The sequence below is a fragment of the Trematomus bernacchii genome, unplaced genomic scaffold (genome assembly GCF_902827165.1).
Source record: "Trematomus bernacchii unplaced genomic scaffold, fTreBer1.1, whole genome shotgun sequence".
NCBI classification, from domain to species: Eukaryota; Metazoa; Chordata; class Actinopteri; order Perciformes; family Nototheniidae; genus Trematomus; species Trematomus bernacchii.
In genome coordinates, this window is record NW_022987616.1 from 1,036,208 (window position 1) to 1,053,997 (window position 17,790).

At 40.9% G+C, this 17,790-nt stretch overlaps 1 protein-coding gene across 4 annotated transcripts in view; it reads left to right on the forward strand.

Annotated features, from left to right (window-relative positions):
- The window catches only part of ccny (cyclin Y), a 31,114-nt gene that overhangs the window by 8,018 nt on the left and 5,306 nt on the right, over window positions 1–17,790 (forward strand). Inside the window, exons 2-10 of one of the 4 annotated variants that reach the window (XM_034132491.1) lie at window positions 9,061–9,135; window positions 10,344–10,364; window positions 11,548–11,582; window positions 11,757–11,780; window positions 12,276–12,376; window positions 12,490–12,525; window positions 12,938–12,995; window positions 13,180–13,299; window positions 16,253–16,419. In XM_034132491.1, the coding sequence (XP_033988382.1) occupies window positions 9,061–9,135; window positions 10,344–10,364; window positions 11,548–11,582; window positions 11,757–11,780; window positions 12,276–12,376; window positions 12,490–12,525; window positions 12,938–12,995; window positions 13,180–13,299; window positions 16,253–16,419 (637 nt within the window). The remainder of the gene's footprint in view (window positions 1–9,060; window positions 9,136–10,343; window positions 10,365–11,547; window positions 11,583–11,756; window positions 11,781–12,275; window positions 12,377–12,489; window positions 12,526–12,937; window positions 12,996–13,179; window positions 13,300–16,252; window positions 16,420–17,790) is intronic. The other 3 variants (XM_034132493.1, XM_034132492.1, XM_034132494.1) reach the window with 3 other exon arrangements.

Sequence of the window (17,790 nt, forward strand, 5' to 3'; positions counted from 1 at the left end):
CCTAGTCTGCCAGCATGGCAACACCTGACAAGCCCTGCAGTGATTTCTTCAGTCTGATTATGGTGCAATGTGCCATCTGTTCATTTTCAGCACAAAGAACAATGTTTATTCCAAGTATCATATATTGTAAGTTACCAAACTTCAGACAGGTTGATACGCATCCAAAGACCATCGATTTTTGCATTTGTCTGATATCAAATTTATACCAGATTTCAGATACAATTTTAATCTGTGTCTTTACCTCGGAGTCTAGCACAAAACACATTGTGTTGCCAATCTGTCAGCTACTTAACTATCAACAGTACGTGTGCGCAACACTAAACAAACACCAAGTTTATTGTGGTGTGTTTGCTTTAGTTTAATGTTGATTTATGCCTTTTTGCTCATGCCTGTATTGGGTCATTTGTGCATACCAACATCTCTGTATGCACGTGTGGAAAATGTCAACAAGGACAGTATGACAGAGTTTGGCACAGATGGCCTTCCTGTCATCGTTGCCTCCTTCCACAGCTGATACTGGATGAAAGTCAGAGATAGAGGCAGTGGTTTGGATTGAATGCATCAGAACTGAACAGCCTTCATCGACTAACAAACACATTTTCTGACCTTTGGTGCATAACACAGACTTTTTACATTCCGAATAGGAGGATGTGTGTGCTTTGCTGTTCTGTATAGCTGCTGGATTGTTTGTATCCTGGTTAAATTCCTACATTGCGAATTGCATTGAAATAATTGCTTCTGGTGCCAGAATATTTGCAGACTTTTTTTTTCAACCAAATGTACGTAGTTGTTAGGTTGTAGATCCCTGCTTATGGTGCATGGATCATGTTCTCCAGGGACATATGGTCATGGAAGGAGAGGAACTTGAGCGGTCACTTTGTCCTGCGAATCATTACGTGTTGGTTATTTAGAAACATCTGTTTTTACATCTCAGTTTCCTACCTGGAGCATGATCTACTAATAACTTCTAAAATAGGATTGTAATATAGTAGCCAATGTGTTATGCACATGTCATAAAGCCCAAAGGAGCAACTTTACTCATTTAAATTATTTTCGGAATGTTCTAATTGGCCATCTCTTTTCCATGTGTCAGCACACGTAGCACCCTTGTGCTGTCCACCCAGCTGCCCCTTTGTAGCCTACCATAATGGCTGTCACCCAATCTGTATAATGATTGATGACATGGCAGTGCTTTGCCACAGTCCCACCTCTGTTTCACAGGCTTAATGTCTGAAATGTCAATGATTTTAAAAGGACAACCAAGCGAGCAAATCCACCTTTTATCACACAACTGGACCAGGCAGACACAACAATGTTTATCCTTGCAACCAGAAAGGGATCATTCCTTCACGGTTTGTTATTTCCCTGTTATCCTAGGAGCACGCTCTTCTTTAGGCCCAAAGTAAATACATCTAGACACAGAGCAACTTGCAAGTATACTCTGGGTCAGATAATACCAGCATAAAAAACAACTGACAAACAAACATCGCTCTCTTTAATAAAAAGCCAAAGTCATGCAAATAACTTTTTTTGTCTGTAAAGCTATGCCTAATGTGTTAACCTTGTTTCTCAAATTCAACACTCGCACACAATAGTTTACTATCAGACCTTTAAAACGGCTTCTTCTTTTTGAAATGTGCAAAACATTTAGAAAACATTGAATTTATCGCCATTCTGAAACAGTTTTGAGATGTTTGGTTTGTAACCATTGTTGTTGGAAAGGACGACTTCCTGTCTCTGTTTGTCAGACTGTGATAAAAAGTGTGCAATGGATTCTGAAGTGTTCTGTGTTGTATCATAACACAATACAACTCATCTCCAATTAGTACTGTGTATCTTACGAGCAGGTGGGAGCGATAGAGCAATAGAGGAAGAAATACACAGTGAGGGAGACTGTCTGTCTGTCTCTTCCTTTGATGGGCCTGCCTCCACCTTCTGAATCGTTTCAAGCCGGCGTTGCCTAGTTACAGCGAGCAGAGGATGCAGGGATGGGAGGGGAGAGAGATAGAGGGGTGGTGGGTTTATGGCTCTCAGTTGGGTGCAGTGTAAATGAGTCCTCTACTGCCCTTGGACTCTTCAACACCTAACAGTACCTGCTTCTGCTCAATCTCTCTTTATAAATGCATATACACATACAAATAACAATACCATTTCCCTATTTCTTCTACTTTGGAAGATGGTTAAATTAGAAGAAGTCTTCACAAAAATAAACCAGATGAAAGCCTGATGGTGTAACAATTCATTTACATTCAATAAAACAATTTGTCAATTTTAAAGTTACAGCTAAATCTGCACCAATTAACGTTTTTATCAAAGCGACATGTGACTAGCACCTTCATAATTATGCATTGTTGTGAAAGAGGGGTACTTTTTTGTCATGCACTTCGCAGAAAGGACTTGTTAATTATACAGTGTTTCTACCACTGTGGTATCTTTTGCATTAGCAGTTCTGATGGTGTTTTTTTGTCTTTGCTCTGATTTCATTTGTCTCTTCACCCATTGTGCCTATCTCTGCTCTTACTAACTTAACATAACTTTTTTACAAAGAGGGTAGATTCAAAAGGAGAAAATATCTGAATCATTATTGAAGCTAGACAACTTTTAGTCTCACTGTCATCGATGTTAGCCTCAACAAGCAGATGGAAGGTATAATAGCTGATGTTGCAATGCCATTATATTTAACTACACTGATAAGTGCCTGTACAACATATGAGCTTAATATCGATAACAAGTAGCCACTCTCCCTTGCCCCTTCCAACATCTCCATCTTTCATTTACTGCTGCCTCCTTTGTCACATTGGGATACCAACGTGAACATCATGTGTAATGTATGCTATTTTCTTTCTTTGGGAAAACGTTTTCTTTGCTTTTCTACTCTTACCTTTACCTAATTACAGCCATCAGTCAAGTGTAAAAGTAAACTGGTCCACTACAAACACATCAGTATACATCGCCCCAGCCAGGCAACGCCACATAGCACATCACTGTGATGGATTGTAAGAGTTTTTAGGCCGGTTGGATGCTTTAATGTAGTCCTGTCAACACAGAGCTGTAAGGCTTAATATTGATAAAATGATTAATACAAAAATCCCACAACTTTTGGAACATTTTTTGTTTTTTTAGCAAGCCATTTCAACAACTTTTGGATGGATGCTAAATTGTTTTTTTTCACCAATCCTTTTACACAGCAACACTTCCTACTCTTGTTGTCAGGCCACTGTTGTAATTGTATACACATATGTCTCATCTTAAGACATATTGAAGTGTTTGGAACAAATCAACTCCTGCTTTCTACCAACTGAATTGATCGAAACTTAAGTTTTATGACAATGTTTTTGGATATGATGCTCAAAATCAGCAAAGCACATACCAAGCGATTTTATGACAACCAGTTGTGCTGCAGTCATCAGAAAGAATGTTTTTTGGTAGAAATTCACCCTACACATTCCCCTCCATCCTCATGTCCCTGTTGGCTTTCCTTTGATAAAAGCTCAGCTCTTTTCCTCTGAAGAAGAGTGTGTAACAACGCGCTGAGTTTGGCAGCCGTTGTCGATCGATGATGGGAGCTCTGGGGTGGTTTAAGCTGTTAGGAAGAGCTGCTGCTGGCGGTTTGTTTGATTGTTGTGTGTGTGTTTTCATGTCCGTGTGTGTAGATGAAAGCTAAAAGGAGGATGAGTCATTAGGCATTAGCCTTTCATTCACTTGTTTTCACATATCCTCCCTTTACCCTGCCTTCACTCTCTCTCAAGTTTTAGAGTCCAGAAATTAAGTGATGGCAAATGCATCAATCAGAATAAATGTGTGGCAATGATTAAGGTGAACAAAAGGGCAGTTTGTTGAATTATCTTTTCCTCCATACAGATAAGATTTCCTGACTATAACCACTAAAAGCAGATGGAGTATTGCTATTAAGGCTTAACAATAAAAACCTTATCAGTGCAACTATAACTCTGGCCCGTTCCTTCTTATCGCACACACTGTTCAAATGAAAACACAGCAGCTGTATTAAGCGATACAGAAGTGAATTCCATAACAAAGATAACATGCTTTTACAAGGGTCCATAACTCAAGTGGTTTGTTATCCAAGGTGAAAAGCTACTTAACAGTCCAGATCTGCCCTCTGTCGCACATTCACAGCCCTGTACCCTATTCACCAACTCTCACTTTCTTTCGCACATTACACACACACTACAGAGGCGTGTTATCAGGCCCAAGTCACAGTGGTGCAGTCATAAAGTTTGTGCTGCGATAAGTATTGGATGGTGCGTGCTTACTGCATTCTAGAGGCTGTTTCTCACAAGAAAGCAGAGGGATGGAATTCAAAATGAAACAGAACTCAAACAAACCATTTTTGTAATATTTCAAATAGCTAAATTGGAGTTGTCAAAAATAGTATTCGGTGTCTATGCCACTGTTTCTATTTTCAAACAGATACATCTTGTGCTCTTGTATCAAAGGCTCTATTACAAGATTTGCTTACGAGCTTAACCTTGTGGGCGTATTGTTTGATAGCGTGCCATTGAAAGGCCGGGTGGTGCCGTGCCGTGCTGTGCCATCTGGATCCCCTCTGGCTGGCGGCTCAGTAGGTCAGCCAAAAACCAGAGAAGGGTCTTCCTCTCTGGGCTGATGATGCACCCCCATGCCCCCCCCCCCCCCCCTCCAGGGCAGGCAGGCAGAGTGGCAACAGCTCACCCCAGATACATAAATATTCCTGTAACTTGGTGGTATATAGACATCAGTTTCCTTTTGTTCTGCAGGTGGTTGCAGCTGCTTTTTTCAAAATAAGGGTTAGAGTTAAGTTGGCAACTGTGATTTTTTTTTGATGGGAAAAAACTAGGTTTACCATTGTACAATCTTATAGTTTATTCTATAAGATTCACACGTTATGTATAAATTGCTGTCTTAATGTTATTGTCAGAACGCACTTTGCTTATAGAGCAGGAAAGATTGATCTCTCTGATGTTAGCAAGAGTGGGCTATAAATTAGTTCAAGTGTTTATTTTGTTTGGGAAATCAACCAAGACGCTGTTCATGGATATTGGCTAGAGGGAAAACAAACAAATTAAAGTACTTCATCACATTGATGAAATACTGGAACAGGCCTCTAGTGTGCATAGGGAAGCATGCATGAGTGATTTATTTTTTGAGGAGAAAAATAAGAAAAACGGCAATGGAAATGCTAAAGTGTCCATCAAATATGTCTTGCTTAAATCCACTCACTGACCTATTCTTTGTTCAGTCTACCTCCCTAACAATGTGTAACCGTCACCCCTTACTTCATTTCCTCTCCACTTCCTGAAACGCAGGAAGTCGGGTGATTTCGTCTACCTCAGGTTGTAGAAAAGTTGGGAGGGAGGAACCACGCCAAAGGGCACTGACACCAGACATGTAGAGGGGCACTCCCTGGGTCTCTCAGCTTCCTGTGTTAAAAAGTGACATCACCACAAGTTAAAGGGCCAGGGTGCAGTATCAAGGGGCACCATTAACAGAATTATAATTTGATATATATTGATGTTTTCCTTAGTGTTTAATTATGATGAGCAATTCATATCACAGAGCCTTCTATGTTGCATTGCCATGTTTCTTTTACAGTAGCTCAGAAAGGGCTTCTCGCACCCATGCCAAATCCTACACACTGTCCCTTTAAGAAAAACAGCCTTGCTCTCTAAAATGAGAACTTTACTTGTGATTTAAAGTTTTTTGTGACTGATGTGTTTCAAAGGCATATGTGAGTGCGCTATGCGTGCACTGCATACATCACTAGCAGTTAAGCAGTGTGTGTGTGTGTGTGTGCGCGCAGCATAATTTATCCACATTCAGCTCTCCTGCACTGCTCTTTGCTTCTTCCCACACACCCATCTTTAATTCAGCACCGTGTGTCACTTCCTCCTACAACATAGCAGTGTGTATGTGTGTGTGAGTGTCCTTTGAGGCCCTTCAAGTGTCCTTCAAACACAAAAAGACAGTAGTTCAAAAGAGTTTGGACACAATAGCAGTGGCTCACTAATGCGGCTTTCACACCAGCGCTTTTCCCTTTCTAGCTCCTAGCGAGAGCTTTTCTGGTTCAGCTCCGGTTTCCCTTTTCAGCTCCCGCTCTGTTCACACCGCCCAGAGCTGCCGAGAGATTTTCTCCCACAACAACAACGGGCCGGGGACTGCGTCGGGTCGACGATCGTGTTGCTTTTAATCATACGAAGCCAGATTAAATTAAATAACGGCTTCTCCAACCTTATACTTTTCTCCAGAGTGCCGTGGTTCATTGTTTATTAATGTGTTTCAGCGGCATTTACCGACCGCTGCAGTGCTGGCTGCTCTTCAACGGGAGTTTATTCTCCCGTTAGCGGCTCTAAAGTATTCACTGTCTGACTGTCACACAAGCAGCTGATACATATCCCCAGTTGTGTGTCAGTCTGAATTGACGCTGTTTGGCATCACAACGCTGTTATGAAAGTTTCTCTGGTATAACATGGGTGATGTTAGCATAGCAACCGAAGCTAAACTGACTACTTGCTAAGCCGTTTTCTCCAGGCACATTTTACCGGCGTATTTTTCATTATGATTCTACTTGTGATAGTCGGACATGACAACCTGTGCAGCCCATGTATTAATTCCATCCGATAGCTGCTATAATAACAAACAAAACGTCTGCCTGCTCTCCACAATGATCAATAACAGCGAACGGATGGTCAAAGTAAGGTTTCCTGCACGCCTCGACGTAAGCGACGCCGCGTCATAGCTCCGAAGCTCTTGCCTCTGGACCGACAACTTTTTGGAGCTGGAAGTGAACCGCATTCCGGAGCTATGACGCGCCGCCACTGCGGTGTGAACAGGAAAAACCGGCGCTTTTCAGGCTCTAGCTCCCAGCAGGAGCTGGAAAAGCGCCGGTGTGAAAGGGGCATGACAGACGCTGTATGCTGATGCCCTGTAGTCATCATTATGTGTTTTTAAAGGCTGATCTATAGTTTGACATCATCCATGCTCATTTCCACAAGCTTGTTGACCTTTTTTTTACTTCCTCCTCTTTCTACTCAACTTTTTCGCTCAGTTCTATTTCTCTCTCTCTCTGTCATTTTTTCTATCATTATCTCGCCTTGCAGCCCCTGCTGTCTTCTCTCTCCTCCTGTCAATCAAATTCCAAATCTGTCACTCTCACACTTCATTTTCAGCTCTCTTGCCCTTTTTGCCCTCATTACCAGTTTGTCACTCTCCTTCTGTCCCCCATCTCTTGGCTTCTGCTGTCCTTTCTCTCCATTAGTCCTTCTGGGTGTTGGTCCCTTTCTGACCCTTCCTGTTTTACTGACATCATCCAAGAAACCAGGAAGCTGCTGATTGGGACACCCCCCCACAAACACACCCTTGTTGTGTGTGTGTGTCTTAATTGAGTTTAATTTCCTGGATTGAAATAGAGTTACCGTTTTTAGTTCATGATTAACCTAGACCGAATAATGATCATAACCATATGTCAACAAATGTTTCATCTAAGGTTTTTCAGGATATGAAATCCCTTCTCCAGTCTTCCATCAAATTCAAGCAACTGTGGAGATATAATACCAATCTACTGTTCAAACAACAGTGGTTCTTTGTTTTAAACTAGGCAGCCATAGCTGTAAACACCAGGCTGCAGGCTTACATCATAGTCCATGAATACTTCAAATACCAACTCTTTTATGTACATTTCTTGTTTATATTTGAACAATAAAAACTCTTGTTTCTGCCTGTGGGATTTAGGATTTTGGGCTTTGGAACTAGGACACAAAATTGATTCGAATATATTCAGTGGTTTTAAATAGCACCAATCTGCCAGGCAACTGTTCCTATAACTGCATCTGGTTTAGCACATGCACATCAGACAAGGGGAACATGACATGTGTAACAAAAATGTAAAAACCTCTGAGAAATTGGACACTTTTATACTGTAAAAAGTATCTGTTAAACAATGTTGTCCCCCCCATCATCTTCCAAAAGTCAATGTTCTTAAAATAGTAATAAATGCGAGTTTATGCAGAATTTCAGTTATAAATGTGGTTTTAAATGTCCTATTTTCTTGTTTTTATTTACTTATTTGTACATTTTCCTAAAGACATATCTCAGACCCCTAATGACAGCGAGCCCCTGGTGACTGTATCTGCAGGATAGACGCTGTCAGAGTACACCAGCTTATCAAATGCGCAAAGATTTTTATCTTGTCATTTATTGCCAGCTACTGTCTAATCTGGGTGTGTGTGTGTGTGTGTGTGTGTGTGTGTGTGTGTGTGTGTGTGTGTGTGTGTGTGTGTGTGTGTGTGTGTGTGTGTGTGTGTGTGTGTGTGTGTGTGTGTGTGTGTGTGTGTGTGTGTGTGTGTGTGTGTGTGTGTGTGTGTGTGTGTGTGTGTGTGTGTGTGTGTGTGTGTGTGTGTGTGTGTGTGTGTGTGTGTGTGTGTGTGTGTGTGTGTGTGTGTGTGTGTGTGTGTGTGTGTGTGTGTGTGTGTGTGTGTGTGTGTGTGTGTGTGTGTGTGTGTGTGTGTGTGTGTGTGTGTGTGTGTGTGTGTGTGTGTGTGTGTGTGTGTGTGTGTGTGTGTGTGTGTGTGTGTGTGTGTGTGTGTGTGTGTGTGTGTGTGTGTGTGTGTGTGTGTGTGTGTGTGTGTGTGTGTGTGTGTGTGTGTGTGTGTGTGTGTGTGTGTGTGTGTGTGTGTGTGCTTAGCACATCGATTTACAAACGGCCGTTTACACAGCGCTGCTGCAGCAAACTGACAGATTGTTTTTCCATTTAGTTCAGTCTATTGGTTAACCCCTAAAGCCAATCCCACACATCTATCCTCAGAATGAATGGTTTTACTCATCATAGCCTTACGTTAATTGCCTGCTATTCTTAATAATGACTGTATTTGTGAATGAATATCATTTCGTCACAAGAAATCTTAAGGATTAGTTCAGCTACTCACCAAACAGTATGCAATCTCTAAGGAAAGTTTGTTTTGGGCAAGCAGTGAATCTTTCTTTTTTTAAAACTGAATTTAAATCACTGGTCTAATTTTTATTGTTGCCTGTAACACTTATGTTTTGTTTCCTTTGTTCTTTCAGATTTGCCCATGGAGTACAATCCCTCAGATCATCCTCGGGCCAGCACCATCTTCCTCAGCAAGTCTCAGACTGACGGTGAGCTTTTTCTTCCACCTTTCATTTCTCCCAAACCTACCTTTGTAACTTGGCTTTTAAAGTAGGCCCAGAAAATGTCTTGGGAGGGTTGGTGAGTGTGTCTGGGGGATACTAACGGCCAGTGTTAAATATGTCTGAGGCTGTAATTGTATCAGGCACACACAGGACCTGCTAAGATGAGGTAGATGGAGTGTAAGATGTCGTTATTGTGAGTTCTTTCTTTACTCAGAAACATAGTGCAAGACTGAAAGTGTGTACTAATCACTAATTTAATGGGTGATTCTTTCAAGAAGACTCATCCAAAAACTGTTCTTGCTCTATTTGCATTCTATTAAAAGACTGTCGCTTGAAGAATGTCTCTTGGAATGTTAAAGCACTGTGAAATGATTCATGCCTCCTCTAGTACCTTGATATAATCCCATGCAACATGCACCAGTCCATTACAAAAATAGGAAAGCACATCATACTGCTTGTATACAATTCCACCCAGCTTTAAGTTTGAATCATAAAACCTATAGCATACATTTACATCAATAGAATGCATCTTTTCTTACACGTCTTTCCCTATCATCCCTTAAGACCACTCTTCGACCATTCATGTTGTTCTGAAAGTTCTTAGAAGTCTCTTAAAAAAAAAAACAGGGTTGCCATATATGTGGCAGATTGCACATGAAGCGAGGATGCATCCCGGTTAAAAAGTATTCATGAAAGTCAGACAATGGCTTATGCCACCCGCTGTTGCATTGATGCAGGGATTTTCAAATGTAGAGCTATACAGAAGCACTGTTCTTTCATCTACCAAAAAGGCTCCAGGCAGGCTCCCGTGGAAACGTTATACCAGCTGCCATTGCGTCTGATTTTAAGGCACACTTGGGTGTCTTGATCATCTCTACGAGACAGAGACTGATCCTGGACCCTTCAGAGCCTTCAGAGCCTTCAGAGTGAAAGTAACGCATTTTAATCAACTGAAATGAGATGAAGTCGGTCTCTGAGATTCACTTCAGCTATAATCTCTTTACTTTGATGATAAGAGGCTTGATATTGTTCCATTTTGCACACACTGGAGAAAAGAGTGTGTAGCCCGAAGGCGGACATATTGATCTGATATCTGGTCCTGATGCTCTTTTATTTTACTAGCCCTTGTGTGTTATCTCAACATATTGTATAAAGCAAGACATAGCGACAACATGGACTTTGTATTTTTTCAGTTGGTGTGCCAAGCAAGAGAGGTAAGCACTTATATGACGGGTAGTATTACTGTGTGTGGGCTTTACTGTATTCTCGTACTTGATCTGTCTCGTTTGCGGGTGACGTGCCTTCTCTGCTAACCGCTGATTTCATATTACGTGTGTGTGTGTTTGTGCCCATGTGTATGTTGGTCTTGATGCAACAGTATGAAAAGGCCTGCACTGGGATGCAAAGAATATGCATTTTAATTTCTAAAATGACATATTTTCCTCACCAGCAGTGCGGAGGAAGTTTTGACTTGTGAATAAAATAAAAGTTGGGATTAAACTGCTCTATGAAATTGTGCTTTAACATGAGCGTCATCATGTGTAGAAACCATGGTAGGCTTTTCTTTCTTATTATTATCTCAGAAATTAATTCAGAAATCACTGCAGTAAGGATGTTATTATTTAAATAAAAGAATACAGGCCTAATCATAACGCAAGTGGCTTGTTGCTAGAAAGCAGTGCTCACAGTCACATATGCCTAGAGGAGAAAAAACATTTGCATTAGAGCGTGTGTTTGTGTGTGTGTTTGTGTGTGTGTGTGTCGAAGAGGCTCTCTCGGTCCCTGTATGTGTGTTGCTGCGCTCTGCATCTGTTCTAGTTTGCTTTTCTGGCGATCTCTTTTTTTCTTCCCTTGTGTGTGCTCCTACATCAGAGCCATCCTACTAACATATACACACACATGGATGCACAAACAGACACAACCACATAAGCGCTGTGTGTGTGCGTGTGTTGTGTTGTGGTTATAGTGCTGCCGTGCACTCAGTGAAGTGAGCTCTTTAAAACTAACAAACGCTCACGTCCATTAAGCAGATTTAGCATTTGTATGAACATAAATAAATAAAAAGTAGCTCCGTGGCAATCCACTCTTGAATAAAGCAGCCACTATGCTTAATTTTATATGGACTCATCAAATAATTTATTCATATTCAATTTAGCACGTTAAATGTTTGTTTTTCATATTAAAAAGGTGGTCACTAAACTGCCATGCTTCGTTTAATATAGTAGGTATAACTAGAGAACAAATCATTTTTTAAATCTATGATAGGGAATTTAACCCTGGATTAACCCTAGATAAATGCTGCTCCCTGTCTGTGAGGGTTGTGTACTGCACTTGTTGAGCTCTAAGTGTGTGTTGCTGTTCATACTGTTGACACTTCTCTCTCATCTTCCTTTCCAGTTCGAGAAAAGCGGAAGAGCCTTTACATCAACCATGTAAGTACGATAAAGGAAATTGTGTGTGATAAATCAAAAAGGAAGTAGTGGAAGTTGCACTAAGGCTTAAGAACAAGATGTTATCATTTGACAGTACATTTCTTGGTAGTGTAATACTATTGTGAATGTTATAATGGTGCAATTGGTGATTTTATGTCTTGTATTTTTTGCAAGTTCACACACATTTCGGAGAACAAGGTAAAGTCCTCAAAATGACCCTTAAAATGATCGTACCCTTGTTAGTGTTCCCTCCCTTTCAAACCCCTAAGATTGCATTTCTATTTGTAGTTACTGTAGATGTGTGTTATGAGCTTAAATATGTAGTTAAATGTCATCATGTAGACACAACACATCACATCACATTATGGTGGAGTTCATCTTTTCATAATTCTTACCGTCCCAAGTTCAGCAATTGTTAAAATACATGTGAACCCAATTCACATGATAAAGCTCTGGTTCAGTATGTGCCAGGAGCAAATGAGTTCAAATAAAAATGTGTTGAAAGTTCATCAGTAATTGGATGTTTGGGGCTTTCTTGAAGGTGAACTCCGCCATAAATTCCATTCCCGCATGACAGAATGACAGGTGCTCTACTTTCAATGTCTGTTCGCAAACTTTTTGGCTGGTCTGAGAACTAGAGTTTGACTATCATGTGTGTATCTGTCTTTTTGTATGTATGTGGGTGAACTCCAGCATAATCCAGGCCTGGTGAGACGGAAGTACAGCTCATGTTCCACCATATTCCTCGATGACAGCACTGTCAGTCAGCCCAACCTCAAATACACCATCAAATGGTAACTGCATAAAATAACTCATCTATTCAATCTCCGTCCACACAAATATGTTACCAAGTCGTCTATAGTTTTTTAATTAATTGTTCTTTTTATTCTCTTTTGTTTCTTAACAGTGTCGCCCTCGCAATATACTACCACATAAAAAACAGGTATGAGTGTTTTCATTCCTTAAATGAGTATTTGCCTCTTGATCTGTAGTCCATTTCTCAATTCTACATCATATATCAGCAGCAAAGGTTAGCAGACAAAGATAAACCTTGGCAGAAAACCATGGCGCCTTTTCAAAGCTTATGTTGAAAGTGTGATTAAATTGGTTTCCTTCGGTGATAAAATATAGCGGGTGTAGAGATATTGTGTTCTTTGTCTCTATTCACTATAATTGGTAGGAATCCCGAGTAGTGCAGCTGTTAGAAGAGCACATAAATGCCCTCGAATGGCTATTTGACAGGCAATAAGACATCCTTGTGGGTGGAATTCATATTTTAAATGAAATGAGCCTCAAGCCATCTGCTCTTAATTCCTATCCTATCTGATGTTCCCTCTATCTGTTTCTCATTCCAGAGAAGTAGACGGAAGAATGGTGATAGACATCTTCGATGAGAAACTGCACCCGCTCACGGTAAGGCCTTAACAACACATATGTTTCCATTATGTGAAGGCTGTAGGGCCGTCAGGACAAAACACACAAGCTGATGAAGAATAAATACCCACATGGGGAAGGCTGTCTCCTCCATTTTGGTAAACAATAACATCAGATGCTGTGAATCATTCATTTTCATTTTGTCTGTTTTCTTGTGCTGTAGAAGTCTGAAATTCCTCCTGATTATGAAAAACACGACCCTGAGCAGAAGCAGATCTACCGTTTTGTCAGGACGCTGTTCAGCGCCGCACAGCTCACAGCCGAGTGTGCCATTGTCACGTTGGTAAGTGTGTGTGTGTGTGTGTGTGTGGGTGTATTTTAGTTCTGACACCAGGAGGGAGTGTTGCTTTCTGATTCTCTTTTTTCCTCCCTAGTGTCAAAAGTCCTGTCTTCCTTTTCCTTGCACTCTTTTCTCTCATTTATTTGTTCCTGAATCCGTTAAAGTGCTTTATAAATCCCTCCAGAGATTGTGTCCCCAAAAAAAAGTTGAAAACTCCTCTAATCCTCACAGGTGAGACGAGGAAATTGGAAGGTTACACAAGAGTTGTTACAGAATGGTTTGATCTGTGCAATTTCCTTTTGGAATTACTAAGGTGTGAAGAAAGTCTGTGCCTGTAGCAAGAATATAATTGGCGCTTTATTGTACAGCAGGTTCTCTCCCCAAGACTTGTGTCCTGTTTTAAAAACACGAAAAAAGGACAGCTTTACTCCCGCTTGTATTTAATGATTTCCTTAACTTAAAGGTGGGGTAGGTAATTTTGGAGAAACCAATCTGCAGTTTTCTCTATACTTCTGTTGTATTGCTTTCCCAAATGTTGGCAGCAACATTAAGTTGGAAATGAATTCTCTCTGCCTCCCCGCTCATCTGCCCAGACATATCTCTTTCCACACTTTGTCACTATGGCCAACACGTGTGTCCCCAGAGGCCTGGAGAGTGCGGGGTTAATATGGCTGGCCTGGTGGCCTCGTATTAAGTCGCTCTACTTCCTGACAGATGCGCAACGGATGACAGAGGCACAAAACAGCGAGGCGTAGTGTCTCTTCATTTTGTCTGTAACAAAGATGTGACAGACTTAACTAAAACACACACACACACTCTGGCATGTGGCCTGCTTCTGCCAGTCCCCCAGAGTACAGACTGGCAGGTCATCAGTAATTGAATAGAGCTGTTGGCTGGCGGTTATTGGGTTAGCTTAGCTGATAGAGCTAACTAAAGAAAGGAGTCTTCATTTGCAGTCCTCACATCATAGGGTAGCAAAGGAAAGGCTTCTCCAGCAGATGGAGATGACAGAGATCAGGAAAATCACCGCAAAGGAAACACGTTGCACTTAGTAACATGTGAAGCTACAGCTCCACAGCTCAAAGCTATTTTCAAGCTTATTTATTTGTGTCTCAGATAAACTATTGGTATGAAAAACGTGAATTATTGTAGCACACTTAAAGACGTTTAATAGCAGACTGATGTGTTTAAATGGATAATCCTGCTCTTATTATCGAAAGATCCCAGCTTCTTAAAGTCAGAGGCGATGCATTGTGGTTAAACAGGGTTACAGTTTGCCAACCACACTGCCTCTGGGTTGTTTGTTGTGCTTGTTATTATGGTTTTACTCCCTGTGCAGTTGCATTCATATCACTCAGCGTGTGGCCTGGCTCTTATTTCATGCGGGCTTTCTTCAATGGCTGCTGCCAGTAGGTGTATATGTGGTGTCTGTTGGCAGGCCACATCGCCACAATAGGTTAGCATAGCTGGCGGGCACAAAGCCAAACCCAGCATGACGTGTCCAATTAGCCACCGGAGCTGTCTAGTAGGCGATTTAAACCAGGCTGCAAAATATAATTAACGTATATTTTCTTGCATCTTTCACAACCTTTCCTTTCTCTTTTCAGTCCAAACCACAAGGTACTAATTACACGTCCAACAATAGGACAGAAATAGGCACGCTCTCACAAATGATCGTCCCCCGAACAACAGTCTTTTAGGATTCTGTTTAGATTATAAATGACATAACACCAACAGTTCTGCCACATTGCAGCTCTGACAGGACTATAATAAATTGAATGCACAGTATATTCTACTCTGCTATAAAAAATACAGCATTGCCACAGAAAATACTTTTCTGTCAGACTTGTCATATGGGATGACAGATTTCAAAGCTGCGACTGGTTTAAATTCAGTTGAGCCTGCAGCACATTTTATTTTTAGAAAATAAGAAATGTAGTTCCTAGTGAGCCAGGGAAAAAAATGCTGTTTCAAGAATTTGATTTATTGTTTGTATTATGAATGAAAACTTTATTACAGATTCAGGGTCCAGATAAAAGACAAGACATTATATAGATAAAAGACAAGGCATTACATATAATAAATTACATACACATATATTATGTTATCGCTGTTAGCAAATTACATGTTCAAAGTATCGGTAGTATGCTGAAGTTACATATTTTTTTTAATTACTGAATAGTACCAAATCCACATTGAACATTTGAAGATAATATACATTTAAATAACAGAGGAAAAATATCAAAACACTTTAAATACTATTAGATGACAAGGATATGTTTGCACACTTATTACATAGAGGCATATTATTTTGAAGTGTATAATGAGAGATGCATGAGCTTAAAAAAGAAACCTGTAAGCTATTCTGAAGCTTCCATTATCACTGCAGCTCTCATGCTCGACAACGACTTTCTAACAAAATGATGATCAGTGGATCAGAGGAATCAGTTCTTGTACATGTATTCCTTCTGGTAAGGAACAGGTGCCCGCAGGCTCCGTGTGCTTTGTGATCTGCAGACTGTGGGAACGCTGACTACTGAACAAGAGAGAGAAATGGAAATGGGGAGAGAGCCAGTGTTTCGATCCACATGGATATGTTTTAATGAGCGAGCTCCAGGGGAAAGCTGGATTTGAATCATTTTTTGACATCTTGTTATTGTGGTTTTTACCTGGAGTAGGAAGGAGACTGAAAAACAGACTAGCAGCAAACTAACTCTGAAAGTGATCATAGACAGGGAGAGCAGAGGCTCAATGCAATGTAATGTAATGTAATTAATCACAGAAAAATCACAGAAAATTCTATACATAGGTAATTAGTATGTAGAGAATGCATTTATACAAGTTTCTGGCACAAAAGTCAGCATTTACAGGGAGGTATGTGAAAGATTTTGTCTATTCGTAGAGTAGAAAAGTCTGTATTAATGAGATGTTAACATGTGACATGTCTTCGTCCAAGGTGTATTTGGAGAGGCTCCTGACCTATGCTGAAATCGACATCTGCCCTGTCAACTGGAAGCGCATCGTGCTAGGAGCCATCCTCCTGGCATCCAAAGTGTGGGACGACCAGGCGGTGTGGAACGTCGACTACTGCCAGATCCTCAAGGATATCACAGTGGAGGACATGTGAGTTGCTCCACACACCCAAAATATTGCGTTTTAGAGATATGGGGGGGAGTCAAAAGTGCAAATACAATGCACACACACAACAGAAAGGCCTTTAGACTGGGGTTGGTTATTGCAGCTAAATGATAGCAGCTGCTATCAGTGTTCTCTTTTGTTTAGTGTATGAAATGTAAAAAATGGTAGAGGATAATGACCCTCAGAAGATTTTTACATCTGTTAAGTAAAAATGCTGTGATTAATACGTTTTCTAGTTGTTAACTCTCCTTTAAAGCGTGCTGTTGATCTGACTTTGTATACAGCAGTTGTTATTCACCATTCCTCTTAACAACTGTGCCTGTCTTCACCAACATTTAGTCACCATTCAGGGTCTTCCTTTGCTCATAATAGTCTGTCTTTGGGGGGGGGTCAGCCTGGGGTCAAAAGGTCACCTCATGTATGGTGTTTTGTCATAGTTTAGGGCAGTTGTTGAGCTTGGATTACTCAAACAGCGATACAATAAGTTGGCTCCTTTATTTAAAAATCAGCCTTATGATAACATTGTAATCTACCTTTTTGTCAGAGCAAGATTAATGTATATAGGCTTGTAAAAACGTTGCACTGATAGAACTAGGGCACATTTAGTTATTTGTGCACCTTTCCCAATGAATACATATTATAAACCCACATGCTATCATGTCACCAAGCTTGGAAACAGGATAGGTTTATTAGCTTCTAACAAGCTGACAATAAGACACACATGGCTTTTACTGACGAAGCATCTTGAGCATGGTGACCCACCCTGTGCACCACATCCCTCTTAAATCCACAGGAATCTGGAAGCTGGATTATTTTGAGAGGTAACACGATGCTGCAGACGTGTTGCCACCGCTATGACCCCGAACTCTGATGCATTCACGCTCGTCTCCGCCTGTATATTCTCGTCCTTGGGCTCCGATTTTACAGAGCAATGACTGCCATCCACCTGTTTGGACTCTTTCCAGTGAGAGTGCCCATATGGCAATTAACCGACAGCGACTCAGTACTCAGTCAGTTTTAGCCTTTTCAAATCCATGCTCGGGAACATATCCAGCTGAATTCCCCTTTCCACCTCCAGCAAACACACGCTTGACTGTGAAAGAACTGCAGGGGAGTCTGAACTGAGGAACACACAAAGAAATAGATGAAAATAGCTGCCACAGCCAGATAAAAAGGAAGCAGCATTATTAGGCAGAGTTTGGCTACAGTGGAGTCTAAATTTAGCCCGTCTGTTGCCGCATGCCTGTGATCACGCATGGGTGGGAAAGAAAAGGCGAGGAAGAAGAAGAGGAGGGTACTGCTTCTTATTAAGGTTACAATGAAAAATGAATAAGCCATGACTGAAGATAAGCACAT